The sequence below is a fragment of the Sebastes fasciatus genome, chromosome 5 (genome assembly GCF_043250625.1).
Source record: "Sebastes fasciatus isolate fSebFas1 chromosome 5, fSebFas1.pri, whole genome shotgun sequence".
Lineage (NCBI taxonomy): Eukaryota > Metazoa > Chordata > Actinopteri > Perciformes > Sebastidae > Sebastes > Sebastes fasciatus.
Window position 1 is genome coordinate 14,847,722 of NC_133799.1, and position 24,707 is coordinate 14,872,428.

A 24,707-nucleotide genomic window follows, 5' to 3' on the forward strand; every position below is an offset into this window, starting at 1 on the left:
CTGCTCATTCGTGATGTCACGAATATACAATATTTAGACCCTTGACACATTTTTAAACGTAAACATTCTAAATGTGTCCAAGTTTATTCCTGGTCGCAGTGTATGTGAATGTCATCAGCTGACAGGAAGTACACATGGACCCAAGCTGTTGCCTAGCAACGCAATTCTGTTGCAATTCCGTCAAAATGCGCTAAAACGGAGTGTTTCAGACAGAGGGTAAATACAGGTATATTCAGGCTGACAGTATGAGGAAAATAAAAGGGTTTTTTAACATTAGAAGCATGTAAACATGTTCTAGTAGAAACACAAAATACAAGTATGAACCTGAAAATGAGCATGATATGGGACCTTTAAATGTGTAAGGAGGGAGATTTCAAAAATGTAAATTGTTTCAATTAATTAACTGACATAAACAGTGGAAGTTTGTTAGATAGATACACAATATGAATCAACAAAATTAACTTTAATGCAATTTATACATCACTGAAAAATACAATAAAATAGCTCATTGCACAGCACAGTAAGCAACACCTTACAAAACTACTACAGACAACTGTACATTCTTATCTTACAAAAGTGAAATAGTTGTTAGTTAATATTAGGCCTTTTAGTAGTTCAGTTGGCTAATTGTATCAAATCTGTTCTGCATCAACAAGGAAACACTACACAATTTGGAAACCACAAGTAGCTTGAATGGAAGAGTTTGATTCCAAATTAGTTGAACACCTATTTTGAGTATAATTTACCTTTTCCTCAACAGACATTTGACTTCTCATAGCAGAATCAGCACAAAAACTAATAACATTAACAATGGCTAAGTTCTTTTAATTTCCAAAGAAGCAACATGAGTGAGCAATCGTGCAATACTGGGGCCCTTATTATCAAAAACCAACGCAAAAAGCCAATATCAAGTTTGTTAATTTAACACCTGTGCTTTTCCTGTGCAAATGGCCCGTTCAGATACCAGTTCTTAGTTAAAATGATTGAAATGTAAGAATACAGATAATGTTTATCAAAGTTCTTTAATTTTTTTTATTTATTTATTTATCGTAAGAGAGGGTTTTCATAATTTTCAGGCAGTGAATACCTCCTTTACTTTTAATTTATCAGAAAAAAATAAAAATTCCCAAAATATTAATTAAGCTATACATTGGAAAAGAAAAAAAAATTATAATGCGTGATAAAAAAAAAAAAAACATTTCCTCAACTCTGGCATGATTCTCTGCATATTTTTGACATCCATTCTCTTGTGAAAAATAAATAAAACATCCTGCACAATCGTATTACAAAAAAATCATGTTTTTTGTAGATATTGTGCAATTTCTGGTTATTTCTACAAAATATTATTAGATTGCTTGTCATCATCACTTCAGGTCACAACAATGATAATGACACAATAACACATTTGAACACTTTACTGTTAGGCTTACATCTATTGGATTTACAGTGCAATATGGCATTTAAATTCATGATCAACTATTAGTTCATCCTATCATTGTATCTGCACATTTAACCGCAACGTACTTCACGGGACACAATTTCATTGCACAACACAAATCCTGACCAGTTTTCATATACTGTCACATTTTACCCAGATTTAGTCACTAACTGGCACCGGGACTCCTCTGGAGTCACATGTTCTGAGCAGTGGGTCTGTGTAATCGTCTCTCTTTGCTTCAAGCCACCATGTTGTCATCTCTCCTTTTCCCTGTTGGGTCAAGACAAATGAGAGAGTGAAGAGAGTCATATTGCAAAGCATGTGTCCCTTTGAATTTTAAATAAAGCCATTAGGTTTCGATGTGGGGGGGCAGAAAGCAGCAGCTGAGGCCACCTCTTAGCAAGACATCACAAGGGTCAGCCGCCCAGGCCGCTGGGACTGAGAAGTAAACCTCTCCCCCATAATCACACGGCCACCACCCAAAAAGAGGTCTACGGTTACAATGTGAATAGAAGCTGCAGTTAACTGGATGATGCAGACACACCCAGTCTCTTGTCCCTCGGAGGGAAGTTTTGAATTTCCTGTGATCTTTTCAAATCTCAGCCTCATAAATCCCTTGTCTTTTTCAAAGGTGGTGCACCAGCTTGTATGTGATTATCGCTGCATTTATTAGGCTTTTTAAAAGAAACATTTACCTCCACAACAGCACAAGGAAGGTAAAATAGTATCATGCAACAAAGCTTATCACCCTAGTTAGGTTTAATTTGAGAGATGCTGTGGATGTACACTCAGCATTTCCTGCAATAGCTCCCCACACAACCATTGAGTTTTCATATTTAGGCCTGTAAAGCAGGCTGTTGTGAGTTGGCTGTATGGTAGCCTACTTGTAAGAATGTAATAAGAATGCATTATTTTGCATTATTTTATTTTTTGGTTGACTTTTTTAGGACTAAATTGTATGTGAGAAGGCCATATGGGACATGCAACAATATAATCACATTCACTGTATTTTTTTTTTTGGTATTAAATAAAAGCATGATAATAAACTGTATATATCTGGCCGTTGATGTGATTTCCATTTCCCAGTGTGGCCCTTAGTGAAATTGAGTTTGACACACCTGAATTAAAGCAATGGAACAGCTACAGGAAGCTCAATATGCATTTGCTAATCTGATATTTCAGGTTGTGTCACTGCAGCCAGCATCTCATCAATATTCTTCAACACAGGTTATATAAATCTATATGTATACGTATATAAACATATTAATATAATGTTACCTTCACATTAAGTGTTCCTCTGCATGTCAGGACGTAACCTCTGAGTGTGTGAAGCAGGTCAGCGGTGGCACCACTCACCTGGATCTTCAGAGCTATGGATATAAAGAAACACACAGCATGGGATATTGCATAGTAACATGAACAATGTATGCCTGAAATTCATTGTAGCAGTTTTATTTATTTGTATGATCTTTGTGCATCATTATGTGCAAAATGTACTACACATTTTTGACCACGTTATTTAAAACTTTTACAAATCAATATCAGTTTCATTACACAATGGCTGAACGGTCAATTGAAAATATTACAATTAAAACCAAATAGCAGTGTTTAAAATAGTACGCAACAGATCTAAATAAATGTGTTGTGTTATCTTCTATATATCATTTACTACAGTGTATATTAAATTTTGTGTCATCATTATAGTCACTTTGATACAGATTTCAAATAAAATACAGTACGCTTTGTATTGATAGTTTAGTACCTCATATATTATGGTGTGCAAGTCATATATGAAAATGTAGTGCTGTGATGAGTGGTATATACATAATACACACAACTACAAAGTGTTATGAGATCTGTTAGTTATGTCTGTAATCATGTAAGACAAACTGCACAGACAGAGTATGTAATTTTCAAATTTTTCAACATATATGACCCTTAATTTTTTTTTTACATGGTGACTTAAAAGCCTGTTTGCAAAATGTGACAGGTAAAGTACTCTACTGTTTGCAAAATGACTTATTTTCTCCTTACAAAACTCTTCAGGTCAAGTTTGATCTCATATTATAAAGTCTAGACTTTTGTTTTTTTGTTTTTTAATTCTGAGTTTACAGTCATTCAGTGTTTTTCCATTATCCCATTAGCTTAATGCAGAGGGTTATGTAGGTGCTTGATGATCACATTGTCCAACCTCCATGTTGTAACTCTACTGTGCCGGTGAGCAAACACAGAGACAATCCTGTTTGGCATGATAGCAGCAGAGATGGCACAGGCCAAATCTGAACTGCTATTGAAGCCAGTTACAACAGACACAACATTAAGAGAGAACACAGACATCATGTAGCACAGGTGTTCGGCTCATAAAAATAAAGGTGAAATCATCCTGTTATTTCCTGAGACCAACTGTGCCACATTGAGACATTAATTGGAGAAAAAGGCAGTGTGTCTAATCCTTCATTACCTTCACTTGTTGACTCCATGCGTGAGGACGTGTTGACCGTGTCCCCAAACAGGCAGTAGCGAGGCATTTTGGTGCCAACCACACCGGCCACAACAGGTCCTGGCAGAATAAAACACAAGTGATTGCAAGCAACACTTTGGGTGGATGATAAATGACATTGCTGAATCATTATAATGCATGTGAGGTTATTGAGTGAGTTATTTTTATCTACATATATGTATATATGAAGCAGTCAAATCAATGATGATGATGATGATCAAACATGTTTCTGTTATAATGCACCTTGAGATTATATGTGTTATTTAAAACTGAAGCAAGTCATATAAACTGATAAACTGAGGCTGGATACAGGAGAGATGTCCACAGTACCTGAGTGGATGCCGGCGCGTATCTTCAGCTGTGTGTTGGGTTTGTGAGGGATCTTGAAAGTGTGGCAGACACTAACCAGATCAAGAGCCATGCTGGCTATCTCTCCGGCATGATTGATGCCATTTTCTTGAGGGACCCCAGAGACCACCATGTCTGGAAGATAAGCCCAGAGACAATACAGGAGGAGGAAGAGAGTGATGCACTGATAATAAAATGTCAAAACACACATTAAGACACTCCTAAGATGGTAAATCTGTTGTTGTTTTTGCCTTTTAAATCATCAATTTCAGTTGTGTATCTGCCTCTCAACACAAATGTTTGTCCTTATCTTCATGCTGTGATACATTTATCTTTTAAAATATTTTAATGCTTTATTAAAATGATTTATCACTTTAATGCTAGCAGTTCAAAATCAGTTTATCAGCCTTACTTACAAGCATCGCCGATTGTCTCCACTTTGTAGACGTCATAATTGTCAATAATGTCGTCAAAGGTGGTGTAGAGCTGGTTGAGGAAGTCCACAACCTGGTGGGGAGTGCTGGCACCAGACAGCTGAGTAAAGCCGACAATATCGCTGTCACAGGGGAGTAATGCAGTGTTAGTAATCTCTACTTCTTCATGTATATATCCAAACAATCTGCATGTAACATAAAAATTTACAGATGGACAAAAATAACAAAAAAATCAATCTGAATTTATCCCTGTTAATGAAACATATTTAAGTTATAGTCCAGAGAATCTACAACTGAAAAAATGAAAGTAATGAACTTGCTTTCCACAACACAAACCTGAAGTAGACGGTGGCGTTGGAGTAGCTCTGAGCCTCTGACGTTCGACCTTGACGAAGGTCATCAGCCACAGGTTTTGGTAACATACCTGTACAGGAATGTCATGACTTAAAGGGGACCTATTATGCTTTTGTACTTTTTGCCTTCCCTTTAGTGTGTTACATCGTTTTTCAAAGTTACAAAGCCCAAAGTCCACGCCAAAGGAGGAGGAGCTCAAACAGAGCGTTTCAGACAGAGGGTGAAAAGAGGTGCTGCAGCACAGCCAGTATGACAAAAATAAAGCGTTTTTTTACATTTAGGCATGTAAGCATGTTCTAGTAGAAACCCTGTGTACAAGTATGCACTTGAAAATAAGCATAATAGGTCGTCTTAAAAAATAATACGCCCCAATACAGTCTTTGGGGCGATGATGATGAAGGTGCTGCCTCTGCACCACTAGATGGCAGTGAGCACCTTTCACTGTGTCTTTTAATACTTTAGATTTACACTTACAGTGACTCATATGAATGATTGACTGACATTAACTAAACAGTAACAACTCCACCTTAGGCAACTTTACATATGCTGCACTATGCACATATTGTAGATAATGAACGTCTGTGTGCACCTTTTACAGTTTACTGTTCATCACCCTTTACATAATGAACTACAAAACCAGTCCTGCTGGTGCTACAGTACATATATCAGTGTTATCTCTGCAATGTCACCAAGACAACTCTTAAAAATTGTACTCAGTCAATAGTATAATTCTGCTTGGGATCAATCATTAGAGCCATGCAACTCTTTCACGTGACTCCACACTGACGTACTGTATAACAGCTGATCCGTCTTCTGTTTCTCTTGAAGAAGGTCCTGCGTCCTCTCAGCAACGATGGCCTCCAGATGTTTGCTGTACTTCTCCATCTGCAGTTAAACAAACTCTATTCATGTCTGAAACTCACAACAATCCAGACTGCACATTTTAATTTTTACCTCCGCCAAGGCCGGAGGCCTAGGAAGGAGGTTGTGTTTTCACCGGCGTTGGTTTGTTGGTTTGGAGGATTACTCCAAAAGTCTGCGATCAATCTGAATGAAATTTTTTGGAGGGGTGGGGTGTGGCACAATGAACAATCCATTCGATTTTGGTGGCGATCTGGGGGGGAGGGGCAGGGCAGCGACGTACATGAAACCTGCCTTGTTGGAGGTCTGCGCTCTCCGAGTACACTTCTAGTTTTCTTCGCATTTGTCTTTAAAGTACAGTGCTACAGTTTGGGAAATTAATCCAAATTATGTCACATTACATTTGGTATATGGATACTTAGCCTGTTCTCATTCCCAGGGCGTCAAATACCCACACTTTGTCACTGGCATCGGCATTTGATATCTACGCACAATGAATCCTTTAGCGTCGGTATGAGACGCACCGGGCTTTCCATTAACTACAATGTAAACCCTTCTGCATCGATTCCAAACGCTCACGAAAAGTGCTGTTGTGACGTAGTTTAAAAAGCGGAAGAGATAAACAGGGAGGTGTATGGGTCAAACAAACACAAGGCTTTTATCCAGGAGACGTCCCATGCCTTAAATTTCACTTTCAAGTTACAATCAGCTGTTCGTGGGTGTCCCGTGTTCACAACGTTCAGTGTCATTTTCACTGTACAATTATAATAATTTTGAGCCCAACCATGTAGTTTTTTCCTAAACCTAACTAAGTGGTTTTGTTGCCTAAACCTATGCAATAGTTTTTGTTTACTTGACAACATTAAGCATGTGTTTACTGCGAACGAAAAGTGACGCCAAAGGGTCTGACAAAGCATCAGTATGAGACGAGTTGGGATGAGAACGTGTTAGCATAATATGTATCTTTACACCGATGTTATTCCACATTATTTTACCATATTTCAGCGGGTCATTACCAGGTTCATCATCATGTCCACGGGGCTGACTTTGTGTGGGTTCATTTTGTCGAGCATCTTCTTCACCTGCTCAAACGTGGGCCTCAAGGTGACGTTGTGACACCAGCACTTCTTAATCAGCTGTTCCAGAGAAGAGAGCAACACCTCATTGTCTAATATGATTATACAGCTTGACATATATTACTAATATCACATCTCCAAGTTTTTGTTTGTTATTCAAGAGACAATTCAACAAGAGCGTTAGTACCAAAACCACATTTTTCCATTTACAGTTCTAGCAACATTTGCACGTGTGACAGCAGAGGTGGGATGTAACTAAGTACATATAATCAAGTACTCAAATACTCAAGTACAAATTTACATACTTACGTATATATACTTATACTATACTTATACTCCATTACATCACAGAGGTAAATATTGTATATTTTACTGCACTACATTCATCCGTCAGCTTTAGTTACTTTACTAATTAAGATTTTTGCACACAAAACTTATGAAGAGTTTATAAAACATGTTTTGTTATAAATTAAAAAAATATTATACAAGTACAGCTGAAATGAATAGTCGATTGACAGAAAATTAATTGACAACTATTTTCTTAATCGTTTATGTAATTTTTCAGGCAAAAATAACAAGCGTGTGGTGGTTCGAATTTCACAAATGAGAAGATTTGCTGCTTTTCCTTTAAATCATTTAAATCTATCATAAATCTGTTTTGTTTTATAGATTTTTCTGTTTTGAGTACTTTAAGTACATTTTCCTGATTGTACATTCTTTTACTTAAGTAACATCTTCACTGCAGGACTTTTAATGCAGAGTATTTTCCCCGTGTGGTATTAGTACTTTTACTTAAGTAAAGTATCTGAATACTTGTGTGACAGACCTCACAGTAGTCTGCTTGACTTGGACAGTCGGTATCGGCCTTCCCTGCTTTGACCTCAGGCAGAGAGGGGCGCCACGCGATATCCATCCTCACTCCCTCCGCCTGGTCCTGTTAGAGAGGACTGCTGGTTACAGAGCTCAGATCAAAGGGAAGCCGAAGGTTGTAATCTACAGAGGAGGCTGTCACACTCACTGAAATGAGGTCGGAGCGAGTCGCAATCTCAACCAGAATCATGGAGTAGCTGAGGACAGGAGGGAAAAGTAGAGAGAGGATATTATTTTCCAGTGCAAAAATTCAACATTCATATATAATCGTGTATATATAAAGATGGTTGCCTGTCCACCATAATTACATTTTCACATCTTTGATTTAACTGTATAATGATTTTCATCTGGGAAGTTTGGTGTTTGTAAGTGCTACTGAAATGGAGATTTCTGGCTCAGAGTGAGAAAAAACCTATTTGAGAAAACAGCCTTTAGAAATATGTATTGCAAGACACTAAATGTGAATAGGGTAAACATTCTAATCAATAGATATCACCATGAAACTTTCACAGCTGATTACTTATATTGAGACAATTATTTTTTCTGTTACAAGTTCTCTGAAATATTATGTTTAAATATGCAAATGAGGCATTATCTAATGCTAACTTTTGGTGAATTTAGAAGAGAAGTTTATTATATCAGGATAACCCCTTGAGATGTATCATCTCGTTTTCAAGGGGGTCCTAAGGAGAAATCTACAGACGCAAGTAGACAAAGTAGTAAAATAAACACCTAAATGTGTATTTTGGATGTTTTCTTTCCACTAGTCTGAAAGAAGACATGTTATGGAAGCAAAATAGCTCAAAATCTCACAACTGACCAAAGCATGAAAAATGTTTTCGCCTGTAGTGTCTCCCCTTAACTGCTTTACATTGTGACACTCAAACACACCTGTAAACATCTGCTGCTGGCGTCATGTTGGAGCTGCTTCCCAGCAGGACCTCTGGGGCACAGTATATACGATTTACCTCCCCACAGTTGAAGCCATTACTAACAGCCTCAAAGTCTTCCCTTCTGTAGGCTGTGAGCCCGTAATCTGAAGCCAAACACAGAGTACAGATAGACAGGATGTGGCTCAGTAGTGAAATGATTCCCACAAGGAGATGTTTTTGTTTCATAGTGTTATTTAAATTGTGTAAGTTGAGTGACTTATCAAAGATGTTTGATTGGTGAAAACAGAATTTAACAAAGACCCAAATGCTTTGAAGCAGGAGGGTTTGGTTACCTGAGATTTTGCACACCCAACGGTCGTCAATAACACAATTTCTGGAGTGAAGTCTCCCATGAAACATCCTGTGCTGGTGGAGGTACAACATCCCGCGGGCGATGTCAGTGGCGAAGGAAAGTCTGCATGGGGGAAGAAACACTCTTAGATCTTATCGTTTATGTGCATTTGTTTTCAACCAAAGGTAAAAGTCAAAGCATATAATAAATAAAATTGGGTCACACCACAACACAAGAACATGTCTCATAGCTTGCATTGCATTGTGGTCTATTGGGGAAAATAATATTTAAGTCTTTTCTATGGTAGATTTTTCCTTTGTGTGATTGTTGAATTGTCTAAAATGTTGAGAAATGTTGGAACAGAGCTTTTCCTCATTGCTCATCTGAGGAATTACCACCAAAATCTGACATTTCCTGCTGAAGTTTTACTCAGCAAAAATACATTTAGTGTTTTATCACATCATGTTCGACATCTATGAGCCAGTTATCTGTGGAATAAAAAAGACAAAATCCTTCATCTAATCTACTGCAAGCAGTGACTAGAGCAGGATCTTTAGCTCCTAGACGAGAGTATAAACTACACAGAAAACTGTAAATAGATTATTATTACTCATTAGGGCTGTCCCGAATACCATTTTATGGGCTTCAAAGCTTCGGGGAGTAATATTCGAAGGGATTATTCCTTATTTCATGGGCTATTTTGGGATGTATACATTATTATATAATAATAATATAATATACTATAATAATATATATAATATAATATAATTATAGAATGCGTTATAATGTGCCATGATTATTTCTATTGAGCATTATTAATATTTATGAGTGTTTATAAGTATAACAACACAGTGCTATAAGGAGATTATAAGTATGTTTATAATGCATTATAGACATGGGTGTCATAGAAAGTGTTGCAGGGATATTGCTTCACCTGAAGCCCCAGTTGATGGGGATGTCGTCATTCAGCAGGACGTCAGAGAGGCTTCCTTTGGGGCAGTGCTCCGTGATGATGCTGATATACGGGACCTCGATAGACCCGCCAATGAACTTGCATAGATTGGGGTGATCCAGTTGCCTATAGAACAGTGTGAACAATTTCATGAGCTGCAGGAGTTTGGGACTTTATTATGTCAGTAAAATGTCTTTTTTTTTCTCCTCACCTAACTTCTTTCACCTCCTTCCTGATGGTCTTAGTGAGGGTGAAATGTTTATTCTGGATGTATTTCACTGCCACCGTCCTCCCGTCACTGCAAGACCGTTCAAAAAGATCATCAAGTCAGAATATGGAAGGAATTTTCAGCAAAATACATCATCATATATCACCCAGTTATAAAAAAGTCATGAAAATTAGCATTTAGTCAAGAACAGATTAAAATCATCTACTGACCTTTAAAGGAATATTTTTAATTTCTTTCAAACGACTCATGAAAGTGAACTGACAATCAATGAATGAAATGAAGAAAGTAGTACAATATCTATATTGTATACTGTTTGACTTTACACTGCATTATATAAACGTAACACTTTATAATAACCATTATTAATAAATGGTAAATTGTTAGTTAATTAAAGTTAGTTGATAGTTATTTTACTGTTATCAAACATTGAAATGATAATTAATAATGTTTACTAATTATTAGTAATGCTATGCTATTTTAACAGTTTATTGTTGCACACATTATAACATTTTATGTATTATATTATAAGTATTCATTAATGATTACCAAATGATTTGTAAACCTTTAAGAAATTGTTTGTAAAACATCTATAAACATTACATAAATAGATATTTGTAACACTTTGTTAATGGTTAATAACTGGTTTGTAAACGATCTACAAACATTATTTGGATGACTATTATAAAGTTGCAACTGATGATTATAATACCTTGTTAAATATTTTGTAAAGCATCTATAAACATTATTTAGATAGATAGTTAATACTTATTCAATGATTAATAATTGGTTTCTGGTCCATCTATCTGAGTCATGTTTATAGATGTTTTACAAATAATTTAAAGGTTTGCAAATCATTTTCCAATCATGAAAAAATACTTAATATAGTATAAATGTTAAAATGTGTACAACAATAAACTATTAATAAATAGTTTACTAATGTAATCAAAATGTAATTGTTATCATTTCTTATCAGCTACGATACAATATATAATTTATAAACTAATTATTTCATATTACACAAGCTATATACTATATATAATGTACTATAATAAATTATAGCATTACTAATAATTGGTAAACATTAATATCATTTAATTGTTTGTTAACAGTAAAATAACTATTAACTAAAATTTAATTAACTATCAATTTACCATTTATAAATTATGGTTATTATAACCTATTAATTATATCAATATAACAATACTACATTATTACTTTATTGTAATTATTGTGCTTTTAGATTATTGTAATATTCTCTTTGATTTCTATTATCTATACTTCATAGTATTGTATTATTACCGTATAGTGTGTTCATATTACATATACTGCACATACTGTTTATATAACATTATATACTTTATCATATTATTATGTATATTGTACTTGTTATTAAAACCTATACCGATATACTTATACCATATAGTTCACACATCATGGCTGAGTTGCACTACTGAGCTTCTTTTGCACAAATATTTGCACAATTCACTTGATCTGTTTTACTACCTCTCAGTCTGCCTCTGTGCTGCTGCAACATGTGAATTTCCCCTCTGGGATCAATAAAGTCTTATCTTATTGCACGGCTCCTAGCTGTTCAGGGCTGATCCATATGGTATTGCCCATATTTTATTGATCCATACAGCAAAAGAGTATAAGAAAGTGTGTTTAAAACCTACATCTGTTTACTTCTACTAATTGAATGTTTCTGTTATATAAACTAAAATAATAACGTTTCTCACTAGATGCCTGGCTGGATGAAGACTTGTTTGAAGGAGGTGTTGAATCTGGTGCACACGGTCACATCAGTAGTTCGACTGATGGTGGAGGTGCTCTTGACGCGCTGCAGGCTGCTGGTGCTGCAGAGGCCCATGCAGCACACTCTACCTGCACACAGTTAGATACTCAGGGTCACATAGAAAAGTAGTAAAATACATGCATGACTGTGTTTTTTATTATTTATATTAATAAAAACTTTTAGAGTAAAATAATCTTCATGCTGGACCAACTCCTACTTACATTAACACTGAATTAGAGAATACAATAGCAACAGATAACACAGCAGATATATTGATCGTATTCTTGACTCTTTAAGGGGAGACACTACAGGCAATAACTTTGTTTTTCGTGCACTGATCAGTCTTCTCTCAGGCTAGTGGAAAGAAAACATCCAAAATACACATTAGGTGTTTATTTTACTTCTTTGTCTATTTGTGTCTGTCTTTCCCCTAAATCCACCAAAAGTTAACGTGACGCCAGCAGCAGATGTTTACAGGTGTGTTTGAGTGTCACAATATAAAGCCGTTAAGGGGAGACCCTACAGGCGAAAGCATAGTTTTTCATGCACCGGTCAGTTGTGAGATTTTGAGCTATTTTGCTTCCATAACATGTCTTCTTTCAGGCTAGTGGAAAGAAAACATCCAAAATACACATTTAGGTGTTTATTAAACTACTTTGTCTATTTGCGTCTGTAGGTTTCTCCTAAATTCACCAAAAGTTATCATTAGATAATTCCTCATTTGCATATTTAAACATACAATGTCAGAAAACTTGTAATACTTTTTACCAATTTAAGTAATCAACTGGGTAAGTTTCATGGTGATATCTATTAGTTAACTTTTACCTATTCCCCTGTAGTGTCTCGCAAAATGTATGACATTTTTCAAAACATATTTTTAAAGGCCGTTTTCTCAAAATGTGTTTGTTTTCTCATACTCAAATCTCCACTTCAGTAGCATTCCAGTTTCCTTCCTATCTATATTCTGAAGGTTTTTACAGAGACGTTTGTTCATATATCATTCATAGCCTTATTTATTTAACATTTTATTCCCAAAAACTATTTTTTTTTCTGATTTATGGAGTGATAAAAAGAGATATCCAAAATCCCCTCTGTAAAAACCTTTGACTCTATAATATGTGAACAAAATGAAACAATAATTTTGAACCTGGCTTTATCCAATGTTCAGATTTCTGTTCTGGAAATGTATGCAAATTAGCACATATTTGATACGATAATGCATCATTTGCATATTTAAACAGGTTTTTCAGAAAAATTGTAATAAAAAATTAAATAAATAAAAATAAAAATAAAAAAAATAAATGTCTTAATGTAAGAAATCAATTGGGGAAGTTTCATGTTTCATGTTTCAAGTAAAATGAAAGTGATCCATTCTTGAAGAAGCAAAACCGAAGTCTTAAAAGAAAGTGAAAGTTTAGAGTTTTCATGTAAGCAAAGTTTTCTGTATCTGTAAACAGTTTCTTTTCACAACTTCAGCCTGAGACATTTTACCAAATATTATGTTCTTGTAGTTGATGATCCAGCTTTCATCCCAAAGCATCCTCTGTTTCTGGTACTGGAGCCACTGCAGGCAGGGAGGAAATAAAGGTTAACATCAGCACATGAAACATCTCCTGTGTGTGTGTGTGTGTGTGTGTGTGTGTGTGTGTGTGTGTGTGTGTGTGTGTGCGTGCGTGCGTGCGTGCGTGCGTGCGTGCGTGCGTGCGTGCGTGTGTGTGTGTGTGTGTGTGTGTGTGTGTGTGTGTGTGTGTGTGTGTTACAGAAACTGACCACCATGGTTAGGATGAAGCCGCTGCTGAAGAGAGCGACTGGGAGCCCGATGGCCACCTTAATAGTGATGGACATTGGGCAGATGCCGCAGTCTGCAGGACAGTTGAGACAGGTCTCCTCCAGCTCGCAGACGTCATCCCCGCACACTAAAACACAGTCACACATTTTATATTTGAGGTTTCCATCCACTGAATTCAGTGGTGGAGGAAGTACACAGATCGTTCACTTGAGTAAAAGTAACCAAACCACACTGGAAAAAAACTTATAAATAACTGGAGTTAAATATCTACTTAACTGTAGTAGTATCAAAATGTACTTAAAGTACCAAACATAAAAACACAGTTCAGTACAAAAGTACTGAATGTCTCAGAATAATGTACATTATAATTTTTGACGCATTAATGTGTACATCACTTTAATGCTGCAGCTGGTAAAGATAGAGATAATTCATTTTGTTTATATACTGTGGCGTGTGAATTTCCCCCCCTTATGGGATCAATAAGTGTTATTCTGTTTTATCTTAACCTATAATAATATATTATAATGTATTTGTCACATTTTATATTAATCTGAATTCACAAAGCACCTTAAGTTATCAAATAAATAGAGGAAGTATAAAGTAGCAGATGAATGGAAAGTACTTCAAATACCTAAGTAAATGTACATTGTTGCTTTAAAATGTAATCCACACAGATGATCATGATGTTTTAAGGAAAATTACAGATTAACAAATAAGTATTTGTGTAAAAGTATGCATATCTTTCCTAAAGGCAGTAGGTTGTATTGGCTATTTAGGTCTCTACCAGCAAGCACACAATTAAGTTTATTATTGTAACTCAGCTGATAGCGAAGCAGTTGTTTTGATATGATGTGAACGTCTCACACAAGTTAACCTTTTCCCTGATGTTTCTGTAGAAGTTCAGGATGTAAACAAGCGTGTGCTCTTAGTCCCTTTGTCTAGTTAATGAAACAAGTTCTGCATTGCTCAACACCCCAGAGATAGTGGTTTTGTAGTTTTTTTTAGGCTTCCTTCAACACATACTGTAGGATTCAGCATATCAACAAATGGAAACTCAGCAGACTGACCTTGAGCACTACCAACAAGCACTTTGGACTCCAGCGCTGCGTGCATGTGTCCCAATTTGATATGAGCGATGACTGAGGTGACTCCCACATGGATCAGCACCACCTACAGTACATGAGACAACACCACGGTGGAAAATGTACCGTGGAAGAGTTAGGTTGTATATTGCTAAGTTGCTCAGTCAACAATATCATTATTGTTTTATTAGGGAATAAAACAACAAAATGATGGTTGACCATCCCTCACTAAATAAAATAAAATGCATGAAAAACAGTTCTGCTAATTATTCAGACCGCTGACTGTTATTATAGTTGAAAACAATATACATAGAAAATAATCCCTCAGATAACTGTCACACTTTACTTCATTATATTATGACTTAAAAATTAATCCGAACAATCAGCAAAAATCTGATCTGTAGATGTATAAGTCAATTGTACAAGGAATTGTTTGTCTTTATTAGGGCTGTCAATCAATTGAAATATTTAATGATGATTAATCGCATGATTGTCCATAGTTAATCGTGATTAATCGCAAATTAATCACATCTTTTTTATTTGTTCCAAAATGTACCTTAAAGGGAGATTTGTCAAGTATTGAATACTTTTATCAACATGAGAGTGGGAAAATATGCTGTTTTATACAAATGTATGTATATATTTATTGATGGAATTCAATTAACAACACATTCAATGACAAATATTTTCCAGAAACCCTCACAGGTACTGCATTTAGCATAAAAAATATGCTCAAATCATAACATGTCAAACTGCAGCCCAACAGGCATCAACAGCTGTCAGTGTGTCAGTGTGCTGACTTGACTATGATTTGCCCCAAACTACATGGGATTATCATAAACTGTGCATATCTGTAAAGGAGAGACTCGTGAGTACCCGTAGAACCCATTTTCATTCACATATCTTGAGGTCAGAGGTCAAGGGACCCCTTTGAAAATGACCATGCCAGTTTTTCCTCGCCAAAATTTAGCATTACGTTTGGAGCGTTATTAAACCTCCATCACAACAAGCTAGTATGACACGGTGCCAGCATCTTCACTCTAGCGTTAAAACAAATTTGTGTTAAGGAGTTATTACCGCATTAACTTTGACAGCCCTAGTCCTTATACATCTTTTAAGGATTATATAAGAGAACATGTTGTGTCAGATTGTATTATCCATGAATTCATTGTTGTCTTTTACTGTTGATGGTTGTCTGTACTTTGAGTCATTTCATAAACCACAACCCGAAGTATGTCTTTCTGTACTCCTGTAATTTCCTACTAACAGACAAGTAATTACAACCTGCTGCATGTTGTATCGTGACACGCCAGCAACACAGACTGCAAGCTTCACAAAGCATGTGTGACTTTGATCAAACGTCTTTTATGTTTTGCATGGGTACCAGATGAATTCCCCTTCTGACAACAAAGTTAAAGGGTAACTTCGGTATTTTTCAACCTGGACACTATTTCCCCATGTTTTTGTGTCTAACTGACTAATAGGGACAACAATTTCTGAAATTGGTCCAGTATTGAGGGAGAGCGCTGTAGACGGCAGCTGCTCACTGGCTACAATATGGTGCAATTGGGGCAAGCTGGCACCGTCATTTACGTCCACTAAAATTGCTTGTTTTACCATGACAGGCTCTGATTGTTATTATAAGTGTCTGACATTATGGGAAGAGTCTCGCTCAAGGAGAAGTGTCGGTCTGAAATCTGGCGAGGTGGCGTGTTGCCGGAAGACAACGGTGGAATAGTGGAATACATCCCTGGTGGAAACGTGAGTGCCAGCCGGGCAGAGTTTGTCGTTTTGGAGTACAGAAAGTGTAGCTTAGTGTTATCTAAAAGATTTTCAATGTCATTGGTGAATATTTAGATGATTTCAACAGTGTGGATGAGGTCTTTGAATTCGATGGTCGCCCGTATTTAATTGAGCCAGAGTATACGGATATTCAGATTTCACAACAAGACATCTCCTTGAGCGGGACTTGGACACAATAACAAACAGACCGGATCAAGTGAAAGGTAAGAAAATGTTTTATTTCTCTGTAGGGTCCTTTCCATAATGTTGTCAGACACTCATAACAACAATCTGAGCCTGTCAGCGACAAAAACAAGAACTTTTACTGAACGTAACGTTACACTGATGCTGATCACTTGCCTTTGCAGCTCATTTCACTGCTGCCAGTTACAGCGTTATCCCTCTATATCAAATCAGAACCAATTTCCAAAATTGTTGTCCCTGTTAGTCAGTAAGACACAAAAACATGGTGAAATAGGGTCCAGGTTGAAAAATACCAAAGTTACCCTTTAATGTCGAATATCTCCTATTTGACAGACTCCTTTACCGAAAAAAAGGTGCTGGACCGTTACTGTCAGTGAATGCAGTTGGTGAATTGTGAATAGTAGATGATGATTTTTCTATTCATCTTTGTGCATTAAAATCACTACATGAAATTAAATATGTGCAGGTATTAACAGAATATGTAGCTGTAAGAAATACTACAAATGTTCGCCAAACCTGAAGACGTTTGTGTTGGCTCACCTTTGACGTCCACAATTTCTGGGACATCTTGCCTGCTTTGGAGACGGTGTGAGTCACTATTTTACCATCGTCAGGAATCCACGGGCCACAGATTCCACCTTGTTTCTGTGAAGAGACGACACAACAGTTTGGAGAGGTTTTAAAACTATGCCCTTCAGACAGTTCATCCATGTGTTAGTAAAGTGCTGATATTTGAATAACTGTTATATTAGGGTTCAACAAGTTGTGTGCTCACTCAGAGAGTAGATGTGTCTCTGCTACTCTAGAAACTAAAATTGACTTTTATGCAGAAACTAGCAGACACAGTTTTTAAAACCAGATATTTCAAGGCACTAAAGTTTCCAAAGATAACAAATCTTAAGATAAACTTTGAGAAGAGTGTAGAAAAAGGCAAAACAACGTCTATAATGATTCTCTTTGGTGAATTGGTGCAGCTATAAGAAACATGGCGTCTTGTATTTAAATATTTCCACCAAAGAATCACACATATATAATGTAGCGCTGTAATGAGCAGATACAGAGTAAACTGTTTTATTGTAATACACTGTGGATTTTCGTGAAGTTGCTTAAGGGAAAATCAATCTACAAGTTATGTGAAAAGGACAGATAGCATTAAATATTTAAGGTGCTAAATGCGAGATTGGGAGCATTTCTATTGCCTCTGCACGGCTCTCAACGTGGCGACGACTGAACCTGCGGATCAGAGCTAATAACCGGAGGGTGGGTGCTATGATTCCGCAACAGCGCCGCTGTAACCACCTTATGAGAGCAGTGCAGAGCGGCGGCCATTAGCTAGCCAGTGGGGCAGCTCACATGCACTAACATGCACTAAAAGCAGGCGCGGCCGGCCGGCTATGTAAACAAAGTGGAGAAGCTCGGATTACAACACACCGGGTACCCACCATAAGACCGAGAGGACAGGAGTGGATGTTGGCGTGATACACGCAGCAGTTCATATCATTGGCGTTGTTCCAGTTCGCCGGGCACTCATGTTCGTTACAGAACCTCTTCGCCTCTGACGCATTACTAGAAGGGAACATGTGTGGGTAGACAAACAAATGAATTAACACGAAGCCCTGTGATGCTATTTACAATAGAAGCTCAAACAAAAACTTGCAGATCAGCTTCCCTTGAACTTGAAAATGAAGGCAGCCTTTATTAAGATAAAGGATATTTAATTACACAGATGCATCAGTCAGGGATTAATTATCAGTAATAACTGATAACTGATAAATTGTCCTCTTTCCTTTTTTTATTAAGACACTGGGCGAACTGAGTTTACACTCAAAGTAAATGTACTTAAAAATGTTTACTTCTAATTATTTCCAAGAGACACACTGTCTTCCCAGTGTTGTGGTGAATCAGTAGCCAGTACACTTCTGTGTATGTGTGTGCGGGCGTGTATTACGCATGTGGTGAGGACATATATCGGTTTACACCTGTCACATTGTGGTGACTCGCCTTCCTTTTGGGGACAAAATGTACGTCCCCGTAAGATAAATCATTAAATTTTAGGGTGAACACTTGGTTTAAGGTTAGAGTATTGAATGTATGTCAGTGTAATGTCACTCTAAAGTGTGTGTGTGTGTGTGTGTGTGTGTGTGTGTGTGTGTGTGTGTGTGTGTGTGTGTGTGTGTGTGTGTGTGTGTGTGTGTGTGTGTGTGTGTGTACGTATGTAATGTATTTCAGTAGCAGTGTAGTCATCATGAAGTTTTTCCCAGACAGCTCATCACAGTCCGTCTGAGTTGATTCACTGATCAACTCAGATGAATATCTGGCTGCATGTGTGTGTGTGTGTCATTCAGGGCATGGCAGACGTTCAGGATGCCAGGAGTTTATGTAACACACTCACCTGAACTGGAATATCTTGTTCCTGACAGCGTACTCGTAGAAAGAATCTGAGGCCGTCACCGTGTACGAGACGTTGAACTCTTCCCCATTGGTTACTTTCTCTGGAGGACGCTGCACCCAGGCCATTTCCAGACCTGTGACACACATACACATGCTTGTCACCTGTCCTGTACATACACATTCAACAAACAGTGTACAAACAGTATATGCGTGCGGATACTAAAGGACGCTGTGTGCTGTATTTGCACATAATTCTATTGAGCCCCACCTACTAAGTCACTGTTATTAATTATGGCTGTAAATGTTGTCTCCTTCCTTTTCAGCCACAAGAAGAAAAGCATCTGATTTTACAGTAAACACTCGCATAGATCACCCAAAGCAGCTACAGATCAGCTGTTTCAACTGCAACTAAACAAACAGACAAATAAATGCATACAAACTTACCACCACAGCTAATCATGTTGTAATCATTCGGACCGTTGATCGGCCAACAGTCGTACTCCGTGTTGTCCAGATCATGCCAGCAATGTACTCCCTGCAGGCAAAGACAGTTTTTTATGAACAGGCATGTTTAAGTGTGTGTAAACACATTTGAAAAGCTAAAGTGTTTTATCAGTGAGTCAAGGCTCGTTATGTGAGTATTTTAATGAATTAAATACACAACTCAACTCTGTAAAGCGTTGTTGGTATTGAGCCAAATTGATAAAGAGTATCTGGTAATTGGCAATACAGTGTGCAAAAAGGCAATGCAATTTGAAGGCGCAGTTTGCAATTGGCAAATCAATATGCAAAGTGGCAATGCAATCCTCAACTCAGTTTGAATTATTTTGATTAAACATGAAAATGAAAGCTCAATCTATTGCATTTCATATTGTCATGTTTTTTGTCATTGCCACTTTGCACATTGAATTGCCAATTACAAAATGCATTGCCATTTTCAAACAGCAGCTGACATCACTAGCAAAAGCACTATGGTGAATAAAAGTAAGTAAGAATGACGGCATTATCTTTTATTCAAGATTGATTACAGAATGCTTTCTAAAAAATCAGCCCCACAAGAAGCTGGCAAGCAACCTAGCAATACAGAGAAACGCTACAAGCCCATGACCACATGCCCGCAGCAACAAGTGTTTCTGACAAGACAACAAAAGCAAGGGGGGCACCTCAGCAATAAATGAAAATGTGAATATAACACACTCAGTTTACACAGTAGTTTATATTCCTGTATCTGTGTAAACACAATCATGACAAAATGCATTACCTCTGCCCTCATTTCACATCAATGTACAGGTTAACCTTAAACACCTGTTGCTATTTGTCCACATTTCCTCTCTGGATTTAAATCTGTTGTAGTGTTATATTTATTAATCCTCCACTATGTGAGAACTTACCAGCAGGAAACACAGGTAAAGGGATGCCGCTGTCCGGAGAGCCATGAGGAGGTTTGCTGTTGTGGCTGGACGCTCTGAACTGACTGAGTGAGTGGATGACCAAATCTGTATAGTGTGTGTGTGTGCGTTTGTTTGTGTCACCTTAACACAGCTAGCACCCAAGTACCCTTCTCCAAACTGGCCCACCCTCTCCCTTCCCCTAATTGTCCAATCAGCAGAAGAGGCTCTCCAATCAACGTTTGATTATGTACTTGTTCACAAGGTGCTTCAGTTCACCTTCACTGTTCTACAGGTCAGAATCTATGGACGCTCTTTGGCCTCTTTATTCAAATGGCAATGCATTTTGAAATTGGCAATTCTATGTGCAAAAAGGCAATGCAATGAGAAAAACCGTGGCAATATAAAATGCAATAGATTGAGCTTTCATTTTAATTTTTAATCAAATAATTCAAACTGCATTGCATATTGAATTGCCAATAGCAAATGCACGTTCAAATTGCATTGCCACTTTGCAAGCGTCTGTGTTCTCCGGTGCTCCTAACGTCATCTGCAAGATTTCACAGACCCAAGGAAAACAAGCAGTCAGAGCTGATCTGAGGTCTGCTATCCATCTGCTGTCTATCGGCTGTCAATCACCAGAAGTCTAGTTTTCTCTCAGAACACTTGAATTACTATATACTGAAAGGTTATTATGGAAGTTTTGTGATGCCAAAAATATACTGCCTACTACTGCCACTTTAAGACAAAACCAAAAGACAGCATTTCTGAACATCTGTGAAATTTAATTGGCTTTTCAAGAATGCATAATTACAGCACAGCTGTAGAAAAAAGGCCTGCCACACCACACAAGTTTACAGTTCATGTTTTTGGGAATGCAAAACCAGAGTGGCAGTTGGCAGTCACGATAGATCTACTTAAGACATACAATCGCTACAATACAACATACAATATAACCCTAACCCAACATACAATATGTTCTTAATGGAAATTATATGACTTTAATCAAGGCAAACCTCAACCTGAAACATTAACTGAGTGTCATTTACATCCTGAGTTGTTTTCTATAATCAAAATGTACAGTGTTGAACCTTTTTTTCTGCTGTCAAAGGATGCACATTGTGTTTAGGGGATTAAATCCTGAGTGGGATTTTACGGCATAAAAGGAGAAATGTCGTAAAAGCAGGTTACCAGTATGTGGAGGAAATAAAAACAGCTGTGGGTTTGTGGTTGCAAAGAGTGAAAGGTTATGAACAAGACTTGCATGTCGACTTGAGTTAATTAGAGGAAAGATACACGTATACAGCATGTAGTATGTGGGATTAACATCTAGATGCACATAATATGCAGTTTATAACCTACATCAGGGGTCTCCAACAAGTAGCTGGCAAGTTACCAATAGCTTGCTACCTGTTTCTGAGTGGCTCACTCAAGTTTCAAATAATATGTACATAAATTTGATTACACAATTTAGTTTGTAAACCTGTTTAAATTTCTATCCAATATTACCAGCTGGTAATTTATGAACAGAGAAGGCAAAGGAGCTGAAAACAACGCTTAAAAGACAACATAGTCTCTGTTTACCAAACTGATAAAGACGGCCGACGCAGCAACCGAGGCTTCGTTTAGTGGTGCACATCCTAACGAAACAGAAAAAAAGACCTTTGCCTTTGGCGGGATTGTAATAGAGGTGATGACTGCAGTGGCTGAAACGTTATTAAAGGACCATAAAAGTAAGACAGACATTATGTCTGCTATTGGCGATGTACAACTTGGTGCTATGAGTCGCTCTCGGCCACTTTCATTTTGTCAAATTAGTTCTCAGAGGAAAAAAGGTTGGAGACTCCTGACCTACATGATTTAATGTTTAAATGTATTTCACTCTTCATTTAGCCTAAAACATTGAACCATTTTCCAGATGTGTTTCACTTACAGGACAATAAATAGTGTCAGGTTACTGTTAATCACAGAAAGCTGTAATAAATTTGAATTAAAATACTTATATGTGGTTATTCTTTACAGATGCAAGCGCTTTGCAGTCTAATTCAGAGGATCTTAAGACTTAAGAGTCAATTGTTTTTCTCCCACTCTTTCGCCAATAATGTAACTTACTGGATGGAAACTAAAGGTCACCCACTAATTGGCCTGAACAGACTAAATCATTGTAAAGTGGCTGCTGATGAGCACCACAAATCTCAAGCAGCGGTACTCTATCAACTACTGACGGCAGTGTAATTCAGGTAGTAGGAGCGTCAGATAATCCTACCAGTGTTTTTTTTTGTTTGTTAGCACGCTAACATCCGCATTAGTGTTATCAAACGTTTTTAAACTTACAGATATTATCAGTTAGTGACAGTTATTTTTATTCAAAATTAGGAGACAGTCTGACTCAGTCAAACTGGATTTACAAGAAGTCTCATGGTTTGGTTTGGCTAACGTACATAGGTGCCAAGTAGGTGGTGTGTGAGCAACGTTTTAAAAGGCTGCAGCCACTCTAGCGTGCTAACACGCTCACAATGACAATATTAGCATTGCTGATGATTAGCAGGTATAATGTTTACCATGTTCACCAACTTAGTTCATCATGTTGACATGCGAACATATTCATTAACGCTAAATAAAAAGTACAACTGAGGCTGATATCATTAGTTTTGCAGGTATTTAGTCATAAATCAAAAGTAATGTATTGGACAAATAGAAAAACAAGTGTGTCGATCACATTGAAGTGTTTAAGGCTCATCATCTGGGAACCATGAATGTCTACAAAATGTCACCAGATAAGTGAAATCTTTGACCTACTGGTGGTGCCAGATGAAAAGTCAGCGGAACACAAAAACATTATTAGGATGTGGACCATGAATGTCATCGTTACAATCCATCTAGTTGTTCAGATATTTCAGTCTGGACCAAACTGATGGACCAACAAACCACCAACGACATCACCCTGCGCCACACTGCTAGCATGGCTAAAAATGTAGTGAATGCCATAAAATTCATAAAATGTAAGATTAAATCACATTCTGTATATTATTATTATAGATTATTTTAATAAAAATCTTATTTTACACATTTTTTAGTGCTTTGACTGATGTTCATATAAGAGGGTCCCACTAACTACAGTATGTAGTGAAAGCTAAGTCTTATTTACTGTAATATAATTGCAAGCCCTTGCAGTGAAATCAGCCTCTGTGCTGCAAGCCCGTTCTCATTCCCAGGGCGTCAAATACCGACGCTTTGTCACTCCCCTCGTAGTGTCTGTATGAGACGCACCTGGGCACATGGGCGAGTGGGAGGAGAGGTGGATGGGTCCAACAAACACAGGGCCAGGAGACTGCTGTTCGTGTCCTGTGTGAAATCAACAGTGCGTTGTTTATCTTTGTGTTTACAACAATAAGTTTCACTTTCACTTTACAACTGAGTAATTTTAAGCCAAACCATGTTTTTTCCTAAACCTAACAAACTCATAGTTTGAAAGGCTACCATCTACCCAATGCATTAGAAAGTGACGTCAAGGGGTCCTGACAAAGCGTCAATATGTGACGAGTTGGGATGAGAACGTGTTGGTTCTGCTTGTTGTTTTTGTACATTATGTCTTTTCATCAAGAAAATGTGTTATTTTTTATGATTTTTAATGTCCTACAGTTTGAAAGTCACACCAGACAAGTATTGACTATGAATAATCTCGGTTCGATAAAGAAATATTGGAGCTGTAAACCTTTCTAATCATTACTCTCATGTGTGGCATTGCTGCACTCCCAGGATAAAAACAAAATAGCTTTAATGATGTCATGTCTTTTACAGCAGGAGTGGCATAAATACTGTACAGCAGGTAGAAGAAGAGTCATTTGAACCCTGTCAATGATTAGAGGGAGGGAGAGGAGGGGGAGTTCATGTGTGGGTAGTTACAGTCTATTCAGTCATATCCTCTTCGGTTCCTGCAGGTACACCAGGTATAGCTGAAACTCCAGCAGGAATCTAGTGTGTCGCAACATC

The 24,707-nt window shown here is 37.3% G+C and overlaps 1 protein-coding gene across 1 annotated transcript; it reads right to left on the reverse strand.

Moving 5' to 3' along the window:
- Positions 1-444: 444 nt before the first annotated feature.
- On the reverse strand, positions 445-20,834 carry LOC141767675 (atrial natriuretic peptide receptor 2-like). Its single transcript, XM_074635209.1, has 23 exons — positions 20,718-20,834; positions 19,771-19,861; positions 19,328-19,460; positions 18,378-18,501; positions 17,476-17,580; positions 14,935-15,037; positions 13,849-13,994; positions 13,570-13,642; positions 12,023-12,167; positions 10,269-10,355; positions 10,040-10,183; positions 9,107-9,228; positions 8,773-8,917; positions 8,030-8,078; positions 7,838-7,945; positions 6,952-7,071; positions 5,866-5,959; positions 5,057-5,144; positions 4,703-4,842; positions 4,269-4,421; positions 3,900-3,998; positions 2,717-2,808; positions 445-1,708 (listed from the first exon to the last, which is right to left on the reverse strand). Exons 1-23 carry the CDS (start codon positions 20,760-20,762, stop codon positions 1,598-1,600), a joined length of 2,517 nt encoding a protein of 838 aa, XP_074491310.1. The 5' UTR covers positions 20,763-20,834; the 3' UTR covers positions 445-1,597.
- Between the last annotated feature and the right edge of the window lie 3,873 nt (positions 20,835-24,707).